This window comes from Sinohyriopsis cumingii, chromosome 10 (genome assembly GCF_028554795.1).
Source record: "Sinohyriopsis cumingii isolate HCF-2022 chromosome 10, ASM2855479v2, whole genome shotgun sequence".
Lineage (NCBI taxonomy): Eukaryota > Metazoa > Mollusca > Bivalvia > Unionida > Unionidae > Sinohyriopsis > Sinohyriopsis cumingii.
This window is the reverse complement of record NC_142970.1, coordinates 6765820-6784006: the sequence shown is the minus strand read 5'-3', so window position 1 is coordinate 6784006 and position 18187 is coordinate 6765820. Positions and strand designations below refer to the sequence as shown.

Genomic DNA, 18187 nt, shown 5'->3' with positions numbered 1-18187 from the left:
TGTTGTCGTAGGGTTTAACGCCATTTTCTGCACACGATAGGCTATACATGGTGGCCAGTATTAATGGTGGAGGAAGAACCCGGGAAATACCCGGAAAGAACCACCGACCCTCGAGAAGCTACTGGCAAGCTTTCTCTCACATACCCACATTGGCCGAATCCGAGACTCGAACACACGCAGACAGAGGTGAGATGACAGAGATCCGTAACGGAGAGCGCATTAGACCACTCGGCCACTAGGAGCCCCAAACTAACGTGTCATATAGTGTATACTCACACAGTATGTTAGGCATTATGTGTATATTTTCGTATCACAACATAATATCCATATTGGTATATATCTCTTTATATGACATCTTGACTAAATAACTATGAGACTGAATAAATCTGTACTAAATTTACTTCTAGATATTGCATTTTATCCCTATAGCTAGAATCAGTCACAGCACACTTTATCTTTTTATCGCCATGGCTAGAGTCAGTCAAACCCAGTTGTATCCTTTTATCCCTATGTCGAGAATCAATCAAACCCCGTTGTACCTTTTATCCCTATGGCTAGAGTCAGTCAAACCTCATTTGTACCTTTTTATCCCTATGGCTAGAGTCAGTCAAACCTCATTGTACCTTTTTATCCATATAGCTAGAGTCAGTCAAACCCAGTTGTACCTTTGTATTCCTATGGATAGTGTTAGTCAAACCACATTATACCATTTTATCCCTATAACTAGAGTCTGTCAAATCCCATTGTACTTTTGTGTTCATATGGCAAGGGTCAGTCAAACCCCATTGTACCTTTGTATTCCTATGGCTAGAGTCAGTCAAACCCAATTCTACATTTTTTATCACTATGGCTATTATCTGGCAAAGCCCATTGTACATGTTCAATCCTACGCTTAGAGTCAGTCAAACCCCATTTAACCCTTTTATCCCTATGGCTAAGGTGGCGCTATACAGTTTCGTATTTTGCATAGTTAGGATTCAAAAGAAAAATAATTTCCCCGGCTTTCCTCATTGGTTATACTGGCTATTTAAAAAAGACCTTGTATATCTTAGGTATAATGCAAAGAATCTTTAATTCCCTTTATGTTGGTGTATGATTGATTGGTGTACTATGGGTTATAGAGTATACAGCTTGGCCTTACTTCACATGTGCACCTTTCAAAAATGTGCTAGCTCTGCTTGGTCATTTTCACTTCCTGAACTTTGGAGGTAAATTGTATAAAAAAAAGGGCCGATAACTTTTTAAACATTTTACATGTTTGGTAATTCATTCATTGCACTCTCAGAAACTGGTATTGTCTAGTCTGGCAAAATTCATTTTCCCTATTTTAATAGCTGCTATGTATAGTGTACTTTGAACTAATTCAGGCTGATTTTTTAGCACAAGGGAGCAGTCATTTTAGTTAGCAGTGTGCTTAAATCATGTAAAATTTCCAAAAGTACAATATCCAAAAGAAATAATCATTCACATTACATTAATGTAACATAGAGGTATGCCAACATTCTCTCCATTGTGCATGTTTTAAATGCGAACTACTTCACCTTACATACGTCACTCTCTCAAAAGTACATATTATCTGGTGAGCGCCCCCAAAGTCAGTCAAATCCCTTGCTGCTGTGTATTCCTATGGCTAGAGTCAGTCAAACCCCATTGTACATTTTGTATCCCTATGACTAGAGTCAGCTGAACTCCTTGCAGCTTGTCATTCCTAGGGCTAGAGTCAGTCAAACCCCATTGTACATTTTGTATCCCTATGACTAGAGTCAGTGTAACCCTTTGCAGCTTTGTATTTCTATGTTTTGAGTTAGTCATACACCAGTGTACCTTTTCACCCCTATGCCTAAAATCAGTCAAACCCCATTGTACCCTTTTATCCCTATGACCAGAGTCAGTCAAACCCCATTGTTCCTTTTTATCCCTATGACTAGAGTCAGTCAAATCCATTGTACCTTTTTATCCCTTTGACTAGAGTCAGTCAAACCCCATTGTACCTTTTTATCCCGTTGACTAGAGTCAGTCAAACCCCATTGTACCTTTTTATCCCTATGACTAGAGTCAGTCAAACCCCATTGTACCTTTTTATCCCTTTGACTAGTCAGTCAAACCCCATTGTACCTTTTTATCCCTATGACTAGACTCAGTCAAACCCCATTGTACCTTTTTATCCCTTTCACTAGAGTCAGTCAAATCCCATTGTACCTTTTTATCCCTATGACTAGAGTCAGTCAAACCCCATTGTACCTTTTTATCCCTTTGACTAGAGTCAGTCAAACCCCATTGTACCTTTTTATCCCTATGACTAGAGTCAGTCAAACCCCATTGTACCTTTTTATCCCTATGACTAGAGTCAGTCAAACCCCATTGTACCTTTTTATCCCTATGACTAGAGTCAGTCAAACCCCATTGTACCTTTTTATCCCTTTGACTAGAGTCAGTCAAACCCCATTGTACCTTTTTATCCCTATGACTAGAGCCAGTCAAACCCCATTGTACTTTTTTATCCCTTTGACAAGAGTCAATCAAACCCCATTGTACCTTTTCATCCCTATGACTAGAGTCAGTCAAACCCCATTGTACCTTTTTATCCCTTTGACTAGAGTCAGTCAAATCCCATTGTACCTTTTCATCCCTAACTAGAGTCAGTCAAACCCCATTGTACCTTTTTATCCCTATGACTAGAGTCAGTCAAACCCCATTGTACCTTTTTATCCCTATGACTAGAGTCAGTCAAACTCCATTGTACCTTTTTATCCCTATGACTAGATCAAACCTCTTGCAGCTTGGTATTCCGGTGGCTAGAGTCAATGGAACCCCTTGCAGTTTGTGTTCATATGGCCAGAGTTAGTGGAACCCTTTGCACCTTTTTGTCCCTGTGGTTGCAGTCAGTGAAACCCCTTGCACCTTTATATCCATCTCGCGAGAGGTAATGGACCCCTTTGTAACATTTTAGCCTTTTGGCTAGCGTCAACTGAAGCAAATTGGGCATTTTATCCTTACGGTTTGAGGAAGTCAAAGCCATTCTAAGTTACAGGCCTACCTAAATTTCCAGACCAGTTCACACACACACACACACACACACACACACATATATATATATATATATATATATATATATATATATATATATATATATATATATATATACATACATACATTTGTAATATGTATCAAAAGTAATATTGTCTTTAACAAACTTCAGTGTATGTATGAACATATGTATGTATGTATGTATGTATGTATGTATGCATGTATGTATGTATTCATGTATGTATGTATGCATGTATGCATGCATGCATTCATGCATGTATTCATGTATGTATGCATGTATGTATGTATGTATGTATGTATTCGTTTTGTACATGACGCCAGCATGGTTTATTTACAATGAAGGGTGCCAGTAATCTGACCTAATGGTCACGATGTTCTTACCTGCTGCCGTCAAAACTAAATATACATGGCAAATGTTCGTGGTCATGTCAGTCCACATTTCACATTACGGATAATATTCCAAGCAAATCGCAAAAGAATGCTCAACTGTCAATCCCTTAGTACTCGATGGCTCAGCTAGACCGAGTTGCCGAGTATAAGGCATGTAGTCATGTGGCGCATGACTTAGAATCATGTCAGTCTGTATACTGACTGTGTTAACCAAAAGCACATCCGGTCCCAGAGAGTATGCAGTTGCACGCGTCTACACCTATATCTGTTTGAATACACACTCACATACACGTACATATAATGAATGCGCATAATAATTGTATATATGTTTTCTATTTCCAGATATAAACCCTCTATAATTCATTATCATTCATTGGTCGCATAATATATATATATATATATATATATATATATATATATATATATATATATATATATATATATATATATATATATATATATACATACATACATGCATGCATGCTTACATACATACATACATACATGCATGCATGCATGCTTACATACATGCATTCATACATACATACATACATACATACATACATACATGCATGTTTACATACATACATACATACATACATACATACATACATACTCACGCACACACAAATTGGAACATCATACAGGTTCGATAAATTCTCTAACCTGTATGATAGTTTTGTTTGTGTCAAATATTAATCCTACCCGGTATTATCAAGCATTCGACCTCAGAATCAAGTGATAGCACTCTCTGATCTTTTTGGTGTGTACTTATTATTCTCTCTCGCTCTCTATCTCTGTATATGTGTGTGTGTGTGTGTGTGTGTGTGTGTGTGTGTGTAATGTAACGAGTCACTTAAAAGAAACAGAAAAGAGAGATAACAAGCTTTGTAACATTTAAGAACTAATTTATTTCCCTAGAACAAAAAGTGAAAAAAGAGAAAAAAGAACTTACGGTTTTACGAATTAAATCCTAAATAATTCAAATATAAAAAATACAAGTCCTAATAATGAAAAGTCCTAAGTATTCCAGTATTGAATCCTTTATAAATTCCAGTGAAATGTTTTTATCCAAGAATTATATCAAAGCACATTTGTAATTCCAGATAAAAAGAATCCCTTGAATTCAATAATTTGAAGAAAATAAAATTCAGCCCAAACTGGTCACAACATAATACAACTTAACCCGACTGGCAGTCATTTATCATAACATCAGTTATAAGACTAACTAAAATACAAAACAAACTCCCAAGTGGGGGTCAAGAGTTCATTCTTCAGGAAACAGAGGGTTTTTTTTACAAGATAAATATCACATAGTCGGTATGACCTTGATACAGCTTAATGATTCTTACTCTGAGAAAGAAAAAAATATATAAAATGTTGCTCACTAAAACTGTCGCTGATTTTTGAACAAGGTCAGAAACTAGATACAATGTTTCTATTATGGACAATGTCCAATCCAGTAAACAATATTATCTTACAATAGCATGTAATGGAATATATGCATTGTATCTATACACTCTCGACGATCGTTGTTGGTAACGCTGGAGATGAAAATATACAAACCATAAAAAAGATAACACTGAGTAAAGGGAGACGCAAAGATGCGAACTGTTAGGTATACTTCATTGCTGTAAGATCGGTCTCCAATTATGCGGCAATCAGTAACAATTGGGACCGACTTGCCCATATAACAGAGGCCAGAAATGTATTAATTAATTAGGCCAAAAATGTATAAATTAATTAGGCCAACAATGTATTAATTAATCAGGCCAGAAATGTATTAATTAATTAGGCCAAAAATGTTTTAATTAATTAGACCAGAAATTATTAATTAATGAGGCCAAACATGTATTAATTAATTAGTTTTCTTAAAAATAAGTGTACTTAATGTAAAAATAACGGATGCAATTTTTACAGCTGTTGCCAGTGTGAAAAGCGCGGGGTTTCGATCTTGGCCGCGTGATGCAATCTCAACGACCTTGATTATACTTAGGTAGGAAAAAAAAATCAATTCGTGACATTTTTCCGCGAGTTAGGACATGCACTTCGTGATAGGTCATCTGCCAACAACGACTATATAACGAAACAACGACCCTAGTGAAGACTGTCGCTCAGTTTGATTTCCGTTACTTCTCAATATCGTCATAATGAAATTTGTCGTCGTCCTCACTGCACTTATTGCTGTCTCATATGGGGTAAGTTATTCAATCAAATATTTTAATTTTTATTATTATCATTTAATTTCTATTTTACTGTTTCTAATATCGGTTTATCCATATAACATATTACAGTTTAATTTGACCAATTAAATAATAATAATAATAATAATAATAATAATAATAATAATAATAATGATAATAATAATAATAACAATGATGATGATGATGATGATGACGATGATGATAATGAAAATAAAAGATCCGCATAATATTTTTTAAAACATGAATGCTACCAGGGGCAGCATTTGAATAATTCAATTGAATTTGTTTACGTTTTCTTCGAGTGATAGTGATATTCTGTAAAACTGTAATACTACTACTACTAGTAGTAGTAATAATAATAATAATAATAATAATAATAATAATAATAATAATAATAATAATAATTATAATAATCATAATAATAATAATAATGTCTCAACTAAATTGTTTGAGTAATAATCACCTTACCGTCAATAACCAGGATGTCTTTAGTGGAGCTACTTTGCCTTAAATGTCTGAAATTTTACAAATGTCGAACACAAATACATATATATAATGTAAATGACCATATCGTTTCGTTTTTTTTTATTAAATACAAAATCGTTTAATGTCGTTTAATTAATGATTAGAGAAATCCATCGAAGAAAAAAATTCATCTAAATAAATCAAGGATGAATACGGACACACATATTTGCATACCTAACGGTACTTAATTTATCATTTCAGCAAACACTTCATCCAACACATCAGACACACACCGGATCTTCACATGAGCCCAATGTGCAAGAATCGTTTAACTTTTTCTACGATTACCACACTGTAAGTACTGTCAGCCAATCTGTCAGTTTGCCTGCTTCCCTTTCTTCATTTAGAAAAAAATACTCGCGTTCAACATTGGGCACCATAATTTGACCACTTCTTCATTCTCTTGCCAGTACATACGATTCTAAATTTACTTTATCATTTTACTTGTGTTAAAACTTTTTGTCTAAGTGTACGATCTTCCATCTATCCGTAATTCTAACTACTCGTGGTGAAATATGTTGTACACTTGGTTATCCGGCCGATAACACCTAGTAGATCCAGTCTTCCCATCCACCGTCTAGCCATTATTTGTACCATCCTTTCATTCACACGTGCATATAAGAATACGTACATACGCACGCGTGAGTGGGTGACGATGTATGTTACCGAATTCATGTTTGACTGCTTGCTTATACTTACCTACCTACCTACGTACATACACGCACACATACATACATACATACATACATACATACATACATACATACATACATACATACATGCATACATGCATGCATGCATACACACGCACGCACACATTCATATGTAAATACATACATACATACATACATACATACATACATACATATGTATGTATATATGTATGAATTGTATGTATGTATCCGAAAGCCTACGGTATGGCATGATGGCCTCTTTTATAAGCTATTTTTTCTCGGAGTTAAAGGAAAACTGTGGATATTGATTAGAAATTCTTTTCGATAAGTTAGGGAACTTGTTCTGCTCAACGGCCATCATTCGAAACCATACTCAGTCAATCAAGGGGTAGGACAAGGAAGAACGCTATCAGCATGGCTATTCTTAGTCATGATAAATGACCTAATATCCTTGCTGGAGTCAACAAAATCTGGAATACAAGATGGTACCTTAAGCATCCCCTGTGTTTTACTAGCGGATGACCTTGCTATCTTTATCATTTAATGGTATGTGTGTTTTATTTCGCAACCTCCATGACTATGCATCGAAGTGGAGACTCCGGTACAATGCTGATAAAAGCAATATTGTCATATTTTTGAAGAACAAAATCATACAAAAAGATATGTTAATGATCGGAGATAAAAGGATTCCTATCATTTTTTCTGAACCTATGCTGGAGTTATTTTCTCCACAAATCTTTCTAATACTTATGCAGTGAAAAATGCTTGTGATAAAGGAAGATCAGTATTTTATTCCCTTGTTGGGACTGGCATTGGAAAGGATGGAATGAATCCAATTAATAGTACTGAAATATGGTCAAAAATAGTACTACCTGCAATGACATATGGATGCGAATAATGGTCCAACTAGAGCCAGGTAAATGATCTAGAAGTATGTCAAAGAAAAGCTGCAAGAAGAATTATAGGGCTTGATCAGCGCTCTTCTACAGAGACAACAATTAGTAGCCTTGGACTGTGGTCATTTGTGGGATATGTAGATAAAATCAAATTAGGTTTCTTCAATAAAATCTGCAGAGCTAATGGTTCACTAGCATGGAAAAGTATAGTCAACATAATACTTCTTGACTTCCTGATACACAAGAGCAAGAGCTGGTTTTGTTAAAGATATATATCATGTTCTTTTGAAATACCAGCTTGGTGGTTTCTTCCACGTATACGTGAACACCCTATATGCTGTCCTGAAACCAGACTGGAGGAGGAATATTGAAACGTCAGATCACTGCTGCGAAGAATCATTGTGTAGATCTAAACTTGAAATGAGACCTGAAATTTTACATAATGCAAAGTGTCCATATTAGTCTTCAAACACTTGCTCTCTGGAAGCTTGGTAAATGTTTTCCTAACAAACCTTGGATCTACACTAACATTGCCTATTTAACTATGTGTTCAATTTCAACCGAGAATGAATATAGCTGTAAACTCTGCAGGAGAGTGACTACAGACAGAGCCAAGCATATGCTACTATACTGCCAAGCCCTAAACGACGAACGTAATACTTTGATTGAAAAAATTAATAGATCCAATATACATTCTAGACTCGCACTGGCTTTTATGTCAGGACAATGCCTCATTACTTCATATCCTTTTAGGCAAGAGAGTGGACATCTTTGATTCTATGGATGATCAATCATGGCAGGCATTCATGTGTGTGGTGGCTGAAGGTATAGACACGATGTACAGAAGAACAAATGAACTTGAAAACCATATCTGGTATTTTGCTTGTTCAGTAAATTAGGGAAATGGACCCATTTCATTTCTATCTTATAAATTATTTACAGGTGTTCTAAGTGAGAGAGAACATGATAATCCATTTAAATTGTTCCAGTCGAATGTAAATAATTCTAATTCCTTTATTTTCCTCTCTTGATCTATGTTGCGTATTTATCTCGTTTGCAATGAGTTCTCTCACTCATGTGTTTAGATATTGCGTTTTCTTTACTTTTGTTGATATATATATATATATATATATATATATATATATATATATATATATATATATATATTACATGTTTACTGTACTGTAAGTCCATTAATGTCAAGCTATGTTCCAATCTTTACTGCACTAACGAAAAATTAACTGAATGACATCTCTTCTGAAGAGGAAATAAAGTCAGTTCGTCAGTCCGTCAGTCATACATACATACATACATACATACATACATACACACACATATATACATGCATACATACATACATACATACATACATACATACATACATACACACATACATACATACATACATACATACATACATACGTACCTACGTATGTGCGTGCGTGCATGCATGCATGCATGCATACTTACATACATACATACATACATACATAAATACAAGCTCTTTTAACTCATCATTTCAGCATAAAATGATGGTTGTAAATCACCACAGTTGCTACATCTTCACACTGAGTGACCAAGAAAAAGTTGACGTTCATACTGACCCTGGCATGACGATTTTAGAGGTAAAATAATGGTATTATTCTTCATTAAAATCTTCAATTTTTTTTCTGTTGAACAAGTTGCATTGTTTGAGTGGCTTAAGTTCCACAAATGTTTTTAATAACGCCTATTTCTTCAATGCATTTTGTTTTTAGAGAATGGTTTACATTTGAATCTCTGGCATGATAAAACAGAGGTCTACTTGCCTGGTATCCTTGTTATATATCGTATTTAGATAGACAGATAGATAGGTTGATAGATAGATATATAGATAGATTGATAGATAGGTTGATATATATATATATATATATATATATATATATATATATATATATATATATATAGATAGATAGATAGATAGATAGATAGATTGTGTTATTTACATTAATTTGATTGATTTTTTTATCGCAGCTTAAACTTCTACCACTCGTTGACACTGGATCAAAAACTGAGGTACAGAAATCGTCCCTGAATGCCACCGTTGTACATGCATGTGGACAGAACATAAGGCACTATTATAACATGGATTAAGACACTATTATAACATTGATTAAGAAAGTTGTATTAAACATATATATGCCCATACACTGTAAAATGTTGTAATTAATAAATATGTCGATGCTGCTCTCATTTCGTTTGTTAAAATAAAACATCAGCCTTGAGGAAAACTGCTGAAAGATAATATCATCGTTTTACGAACAAGAAAATGATACCATGTCGAAAGATTGTTTTAATTTTTATATTTTAATATTTGATTCAATGTAAAAACAGTTTATAATAGTACACAATTTACCCGAAAGTTTAATTACTACACGTCTTGGAAGAAAACTCAGCTTAACAACTATCGTGCATACCAGGTTTATCAGGCGTGTGATTGATTCGATTGGTCATCCAAAGTAGATACAATTTCATTGCGTCTTGACCATATTGCATAACTCAGGATATATTATAAAGAGTACTATTATCAACAACAGGAGTACTGAAAGCTTACGTTTTCAATTGAGTGGTTATATGTTTCTCTTTACTAGACCCCTAAAGACACAATCAATATTTCATGCGCAAGTTAATCAGAAAAATGTCCAATATTTGTTTCATAATCATGAGTCAAGGCGTTTTACACCTACTGGTTTACAATCATGTAAGTGCAAATTTCATATATGTCTTCGTCATCATATATATTATATTGATATATTGATTTTGACATGCTAAATAATGAATCATCTGTAACAGATTAGTCGAACTGCGTATTTATTAGTTGTAAAAAGGACATGCAATCTGTACGAATTATACAAAGCGTCTAGTCTCTACTTACATCAAGCGACAAAAATTCTTGCTTACGTCGATGCTGAAAGGCATAATTTCTGAGTGACAGGACTAAAGCTTAATCTCTCCGTGACAGGGCAAGAGTTCTGACTATCCACTATGACTGATAAAACCATTTATAAATGACACGAGAATGTTACATACGAAAACTAAATTCATCGAAAATGCAATAATTCAAGCATCAACAGAGTAGCACTCCAATTTTCTATGGAGAAGCATCTCTTATGCCCCTATTTTGTAAAAAAAAAAGCTAACCCCATCAACACTTATTATGACCGTGCACATTTGTATCCCGCTGTTGTAAGTTGGACACCAACGCATGACCAGTATCCTAGACACAATCTACCCCAGATGTGTCTCCTACAAGCACCTCAGACGCAGAAGCCTCTGATTCCTTAACCTTTCTCAAGACAGTCAATTCTGAAGCAAATGAAATAAATATATACCAATACACCATCATATGACAAACATCAAGCAAATACGAAAACCACGACAAGCACACACAAACAAAAACAGTTCTAGGAGTGGAAAAAGAAAAGAATAAAGCCAGAAAATTACTTGCAGGTTAATCAATCCTGTCAGAGATTAACACGAGTTGTAGGACAGCTTCACAATGTATCGTACACGAGTTGGTTAGTGTTGCTTTGCCAATCGATGTCCATTTTCCTGCAATGGTATACTCTCTCACTCTCGACCATCGTTGCAAGGTACGGAAGATAATCTATTAGAAATATAAGTAAAATAGGCTTTTCCTTGTGTCGTGCGGAGATGTTTCTGGACCAATAAATGTAAGTAAAATTTGTAGACAAACCGACCAACGGAAATGAGAATGCAGAAGATGCTAGATGTCAATGTTAATTATATTATAATAATGTACTAAATAAACTGTAAGTACATTTGAATGTTTGAATTACCACTTATTCGTTTGTCATTTCCCTAAGTTTATATTCCCCATTCGTTTCAATATCCTCGCCGTAAGCAAATGGCTGTACGTCTAATGTTCAGTAAGCTGAGCCTGTTGTATTTGTCGTGCTCTAATTTTTCATTTAAAACATATTTCATACTTAAATTATAAGTGTGTTTCATATTTAAGAAATCAATATCAATACAACTGGAAGCTAGAAAAAAGAAGGAATCAAAATGTTCAATATTTACAATTTATTTTTTACATGACTTCATTTTTAAGCAGGCACGCCGATCACGGATTTGAAGATTTCAAATGTAACTCCATTGGGAATGCTAGTATGTATATTTCTATGTTATATAAACTGAATATACATGCATGTACATTTTAGATGTTTTATCATTGATACACAACTTGTATAAATGTTTATTGCAAACTCGGAAAGCCTCGTCACCTTGAAATTTTATTTTACAACTTCTGGTACAGGCGTACATACTATACATAGTACATCGTTACGTCGCTAGAATCACCAGAGCCGCTGAATTTATTCACACCACACTAGTTTGGCAGCCGTTAAGCATTACCCGATGTCCCCTCGTACATCGAAATGCCGGATATCATATCGCGTATTTTGTTTTACAAAGCTATAGTGTTAAATATAATTACAGGCACCAAAAGTTGCCGAATAAGACCATCTATTCGGGTACGTTTGTCATTACTGATCATATCTCCTAATAACCTATGAACTTAAAAGATCTGGAGCATGGAATTCTTTGTATAGTTCCCACAGTAAGGACGTTTTGCATTGGCCGATCGATTTCACCAGTCTATGCTTTGTTTACTAGTATATTTAAATTGTCAGCCTTGTATATAAGTGGAGTCGTTATACAATATTTCTGACTTCTAGCAATTCAGCCCGTAGTGTAAAGGTTAGAGAACTAGTTTGGGACTATCAGAAAAAATGAGAGGGGAAACAAAAAACATTTGACAAGATAATTTCATCTACGGAATTTCGATGTAGAAGATTACGAAATCTATAATGGTTCTAACCAAATGTTTCATTACATAAACATCCAAACATTTTACCTGCTAATTTCGGTTTAGATAATTGGACATAACAATGAAAGAACTTATTTAAAAGTATAATATCCGCCCGCATTATACTGTTTACAAGCAGACTGCGCCTTTGTAGAAAATAGGAATTAACGTAACATTTACAATAGCGTAGAATCACCTAATATGTTTGGACTCGTAAGTATATTTCTGTGAATAAGAGTGAATATGTTAATTGGTAAAGAGAATAATTGTCACCAGACAAAATAAATATCAGAAGTCACTGCAAGAATATGTCTTCAAAGTTTATCATCTTCTGCATATAGCTTTTTCCCTCTTCTACATTCCAGATCTGGATAATAGGAAAGACCGACTGATTTTGCAGACCAGCTTCGCTACTAGATGGATAGATACATAGATAGTTAGATGGATAGATAGAGAGATACATACATACATACATACATACATACACACACATGCCTCGCTTGGGTCTCAGCATTAAGAAGTTAGTGTTAGGAATAGTGTCAGGATAATGTGACTGGGTGGAACATCATGCTACATGTCTGAGGCATGATGCCCCAGTGCTAGACATCATTATAAACTGTCACACTGCAGACATGGTAGCGATGTGACTGTACAATTGTTAAAGCTACGTTAAAAGTCCAAAACACACACACACACACACACACATATATATATATATATTAGCCAAGCTGGTAGAACAGAGGTAAAACATAGGTTCTCATATATGTTTGATATTTGCGTTTATCATGTCTAAAAATCGTGGAGTCTCCATCATGGCCCCATGAGATAGAGATACCTGTGATTATACTTGGTTGAAAAATAAGCCAATTCGTGATATGTGTCATTGACTTAGCACATGAACCCCGAGATAAGTCAGCAACAAGAGGGACTATATAAAGATGATAACGAGAGTATTGAAGATCGTCCCTCAGTCGGAATTCCTTTGTCACTCAGTCGGATTGGCGCTGCTTTTCAACATCGTCATAATGAAATTTGTAGTCGTCCTAGCTGTACTTATTACTATCTCGTATGGGGTAAGTTATTCAGACATGTAAGTAAGAAACATATTTTATTTTTATTTTTATGATTCTTTCTTTGGTTATCTCTCTATTATGTATATATCCATGTAGAATATTATGTTTCAAACTTGACTAATTCAATTTCATACATGTCAATAATAATAATAATAATAAATAAATAAATAAATAAATAAATAAATAAAAATAAATGCGTGCATTGAATTTTAAAACTTATTGTTACTATGGAAATCACTCAACAATTGCAGTTGCATTTTTTACCTTCTCTTCGAGACATCCAGATATGATGCACAACTGCAATACTACTACTACTACTACTACTACTACTACTAATAATAATAATAATAATAATAATAATAATGATAATAATAATAATAATAATAATTGATACAAACGACAATTATATCAATGTTAGTGTCTCAATTAATTGTTTGTGCAAAATCATTTTACCAACGATGCAGCGGACGTGTTTTCTCGAGGTACTTTGCCTCACAGTTTACGTATTTTGAACGAAGACAAATACGTAAATATAACATCATTGACCATACCGTTTCTTTCTTAATACTTACATATAATGTCAATAATTGTATCGTTTCTTTCGTTCTATTAAAGAACAAATGTTTAATGTCATTAAAACAATGATTTACAAAATCCATTGATAAATATTTTTCATCGTAATGAATCAGAGATCAATATGGACACACATATATGTACACACGGTTCTTAATTCATCATTTCAGCAAACTCATCATCCACATACTGGCACCGGACCTACGCATGAGCCAAATGTACATGAATTCTTTAACTTTTTCTACGACTTCCACACGGTAAGTACTGTCCGCCAATTTGTACCTATACCTCCTTTAAAGTCCTTTATTACGAGTATATATATATATATATATATATATATATATATATATATATATATATATGTGTGTGTGTGTGTGTGTGTGTGTGTATGTGTGTGTGTGTATGATTTTTATCATTTTATTAATCTGAAACTCTCCGTATAAATGTATGTTCTTCTGTCTGTCCGTCATTCTGTCCACTCTTCTAGATATTCTTCAAAACTCGGTTGTCCATCAGATATCAATAATATGGACAATAGTCAAGCAAATCCAATCTTCCCCTCCACCGTCCATCCATCATTCGCATTATCTATTCATTCACACGTACATATATGAATGCTTACATACGTACGTACATTAGTGGGTGAGTATATATGTTACCATATGCATGTTTGACTACTTGCGTATACCTACCTACATACCTACTTACCTACCTAGCTACATAACTACCTAGACACAGCCGAGTGGTCTAACGCGCTCTCCGTTACGGATCACTGCCATCTCACCTCTGTCTGTGTGGGTTCGAGTCTCGGATTCAGCCAATGTGGGTATGTGAGAAAGCTTGCCTTTAGCTTCTCGTGGGTCGGTGGTTCTTTCCGGGGTTTTCCCGGGTTCTTCCTCCACCATTAATACTGGTAGCCATGTATAGCCTATCATGTGCTGAAAAATGGCGTTAAACTTTACTACAACAACAACAACAACAACCTAGACACATGCATACATTCATACATACATACATACATACATACATACATACATACACACATACATACATACATGCATGCATACATCCATGCATACATACATACATACATACATACATACATACATACATACATACATACACATACATACATACACACACACATACACACACACACACACACACACACACACACACACACACATACATACATACATGCATACATACATACATACATACATACATACATACATACATACATATTCTAAATTCTTCATTTCAGCATAAGATGATGGTAGTAAATCACCAGAATTGCTACATCTTCACACTGAGTGACCAAGAAAAGGTGGACGTCCATACTGACGCTGGCATGACGGCTTTGGAGGTAAAATAATGTTTATATTTTATATTGAAACCTGTTAATACATGATGCTACTGTTGAACAGGCTGCACCTTTTGTGTAGTGGAGGCTTCAGGGGTGCTATAATATCTCCTATGTCTTCAACACATTTTTTGTCGTCTGATGCTAATAGTTTACTTTTTAATCTCCGGCAGGATAAAACATGGGCCTGCCTGGTGGGTCATTCCTGTTATATATCGTCTTTCTATATATGAGAGAGAGAGAGAGAGAGAGAGAGAGAGAGAGATTCTGATATTGACATTAATTTACATTAATGTATTTCTTTTTTTCTTTACAGCTTAAGCTTCTGCCATTGGTTGACTCTGGAACAAAAACTGAGGAGCAGAAATCTTCTTTGGCAGCCAGTGTCGTACATGCTTGTGGGCAGAACGTAAAGCACTACTACACAATGACCTAAGCCAGTCGTAATGAATAAATATATGTGCATACACTCCTTTCTTTTATTAAACTATTTCTGCAATCGCTGGTAAACTCGGCGTAATGAAAACACGGTCCGTTTACGCGGAAGAAAATGTTCCGAACAGTGTCCAATATTTGTCCATGAATGATGTAATGCACCAACTGTTTTACAGTTAGTTTACATGCAAGCTTCCGTATATCTTCATAATCATATTTATTATATTGTGATCTGCATTTTCACAGAGACCGCTCCGGTGGCCTAGTGGTTAGAGCGTCCGCCTCGGATGCGGGAGGTCGTGGGTTTGATCCCCGTCCGAGTCATACCAAAGTCTTATAAAAGTGGTACTAACTGCTGCCTCGCTTGGAGCTCAGCGTTCAGGGGTTAGTGTTAGGACTGGTCAGGCTGGTGTCAGGATAATGTGAATGGGAGGGACATCGTGCTACACTTAAGGATACCAAATCACCTATAACATATTAGTCCAACTGTATATTTTATAAGACAATCATGCAACCTGGAAGAATTCTATAAAGCGTCATCTCACTACACAAGTACGGCGATAAACATCTTGTTTGAAATTGATGCTGAAGAGTATATTGCCTGTGAGATACGGCAAGTTCACCAACAATGGACGGATTTGGTTTTCATACGAATTCACGTCTCTGTGTTAAAGAAGTTATAAATGGCATGATAAGTATACATATTAAAAATAAATTTATCAAAATTGATTCCAGCATCTCTATGGGAATACCTGTTAATACCGTAAAAGTCTAAGGTGAAGCATCTGTTATGCCCATCGTTTAAACAAACCAGAACAAACCATAATCATCACTTAATTGGGCCATATATTGTCATCACTTATTTGGGACACACACAATCATATCCCTCTGTAGTAACTTGGCCCCAGCACAAGGCCAGTATCCAAGGCACAGACTGTTAGATGTGTCTCCCTCGGATGCAAAAGCCCTGTACTTCTTTAACATAGTTCATCACAGTAACTTCTGAACCAAATAAAGAAACATATACTTGTACAACTTAGCTTGACTATGACACGACGAGTTAACAAGTGAACGATTTTCTTTGTAAATCTTGCTCTTATAGTGAATTCCATGTAAGTAGCAAGCACGACCATGATCATGATCAAATCGTCCAGAAGACATGGATGCGGGTGTATCAAATTATTGATGTTTGTCGGTGTTTTTATGTAAATTTTTTCATTTTCAAACTTGTAAGATATGGGTGTGCCTTTATGAATTTTAACATGATATTTTTACATCCCACTAACTCTGATATATTTTGCTACACTTTGATTCTGTAATTGGTATATAATGATTCTTATTAATCATCATTGTCATCAGCAGCAACATCAACATCATCGTTGTTCACGACTCGACCTTTCTCGGAGAGAGCATGTGTGTCCTTGCACACCTTGATTTGAGTCTATAAAGCAAACCTAAGAAAAATTATCACGTAGGAATATAACTCTCACAGCAATATTCTAGATGTCTACATCATTGTTACATAGAGTGAGCAGAAGCTCAATATGTTCCTCACTTTTTGACAAATTCTCATGTACCATGTAAACCGACACTAACCTTAAATGGGCTGATTTCACAAAAAGATTTGAGAAGATGTTCACTGGTTTTGATATAAATTTGAGATTTGTTGCTAACTAAGACCAACAGCAGAAGTATATTGGCACAATCAGGTTATTTTAAATAGTTCTTGCTTGTCATACTGATGCAACTGTATCTGATTGGTCTACATTTAGACAGCGGAGTTAAAAATACACCATTAAATTAATTACACTTTATGAAAGTATTACCTCTGTTCTACACCAAGTACTGGCTTTGTTCGTTTTGCATAACTTCATTTGGTAAGTACGTATGTCATACTAGTAACGTGTTTGTGATTAATCTACTCAGGAATCCGCTTACGAGGCTTGAAATGAAACCCGATATACTATGTTGTCAGACTATATACTATATATAATATGTTGTCAGACCAGAAAACGATTTTGACAAGTTCATGTCTTACCTGCCTGCGGAGGTTTCCTGTAACCTGTTTATATTAATTTAACTGGCTGATTCTCCTCTAATGACAAAGCATGACTCTGACGTCACGTGCTACATAATAAG

General features: G+C 35.1%; 2 protein-coding genes across 2 annotated transcripts; both read left to right on the top strand.

Annotated features, from left to right (window-relative positions):
• The first annotated feature begins 5492 nt into the window (after positions 1-5492).
• Positions 5493-9964, top strand: LOC149789546 (uncharacterized). The gene is made up of 4 exons (XM_089973316.1): positions 5493-5636; positions 6369-6461; positions 9261-9362; positions 9751-9964. The coding sequence occupies exons 1-4, from the start codon at positions 5589-5591 to the stop codon at positions 9868-9870; spliced, it is 363 nt and encodes a 120-aa protein (XP_089829442.1). The 5' UTR covers positions 5493-5588; the 3' UTR covers positions 9871-9964.
• A 3558-nt stretch (positions 9965-13522) lies between these two features.
• On the top strand, positions 13523-16082 carry LOC149789545 (uncharacterized). Its single transcript, XM_089973315.1, has 4 exons — positions 13523-13677; positions 14421-14507; positions 15515-15616; positions 15930-16082. The coding sequence occupies exons 1-4, from the start codon at positions 13543-13545 to the stop codon at positions 16047-16049; spliced, it is 444 nt and encodes a 147-aa protein (XP_089829441.1). The 5' UTR covers positions 13523-13542; the 3' UTR covers positions 16050-16082.
• The last annotated feature ends 2105 nt before the right edge of the window (positions 16083-18187 follow it).

Bases quoted from the DNA above. Each gene is read 5' to 3' on its own strand.
- LOC149789545 (XM_089973315.1), top strand. From the start codon at position 13,543: ATGATAACGAGAGTATTGAAGATCGTCCCTCAGTCGGAATTCCTTTGT. The intron at 13,678-14,420 runs GTAAGTTATTCA...TCATCATTTCAG, and splicing joins TTATTACTATCTCGTATGGG to CAAACTCATCATCCACATAC. The intron at 14,508-15,514 runs GTAAGTACTGTC...TCTTCATTTCAG, and splicing joins TTTTCTACGACTTCCACACG to CATAAGATGATGGTAGTAAA.
- LOC149789546 (XM_089973316.1), top strand. From the start codon at position 5,589: ATGAAATTTGTCGTCGTCCTCACTGCACTTATTGCTGTCTCATATGGG. The intron at 5,637-6,368 runs GTAAGTTATTCA...TTATCATTTCAG, and splicing joins TTATTGCTGTCTCATATGGG to CAAACACTTCATCCAACACA. The intron at 6,462-9,260 runs GTAAGTACTGTC...TCATCATTTCAG, and splicing joins TTTTCTACGATTACCACACT to CATAAAATGATGGTTGTAAA.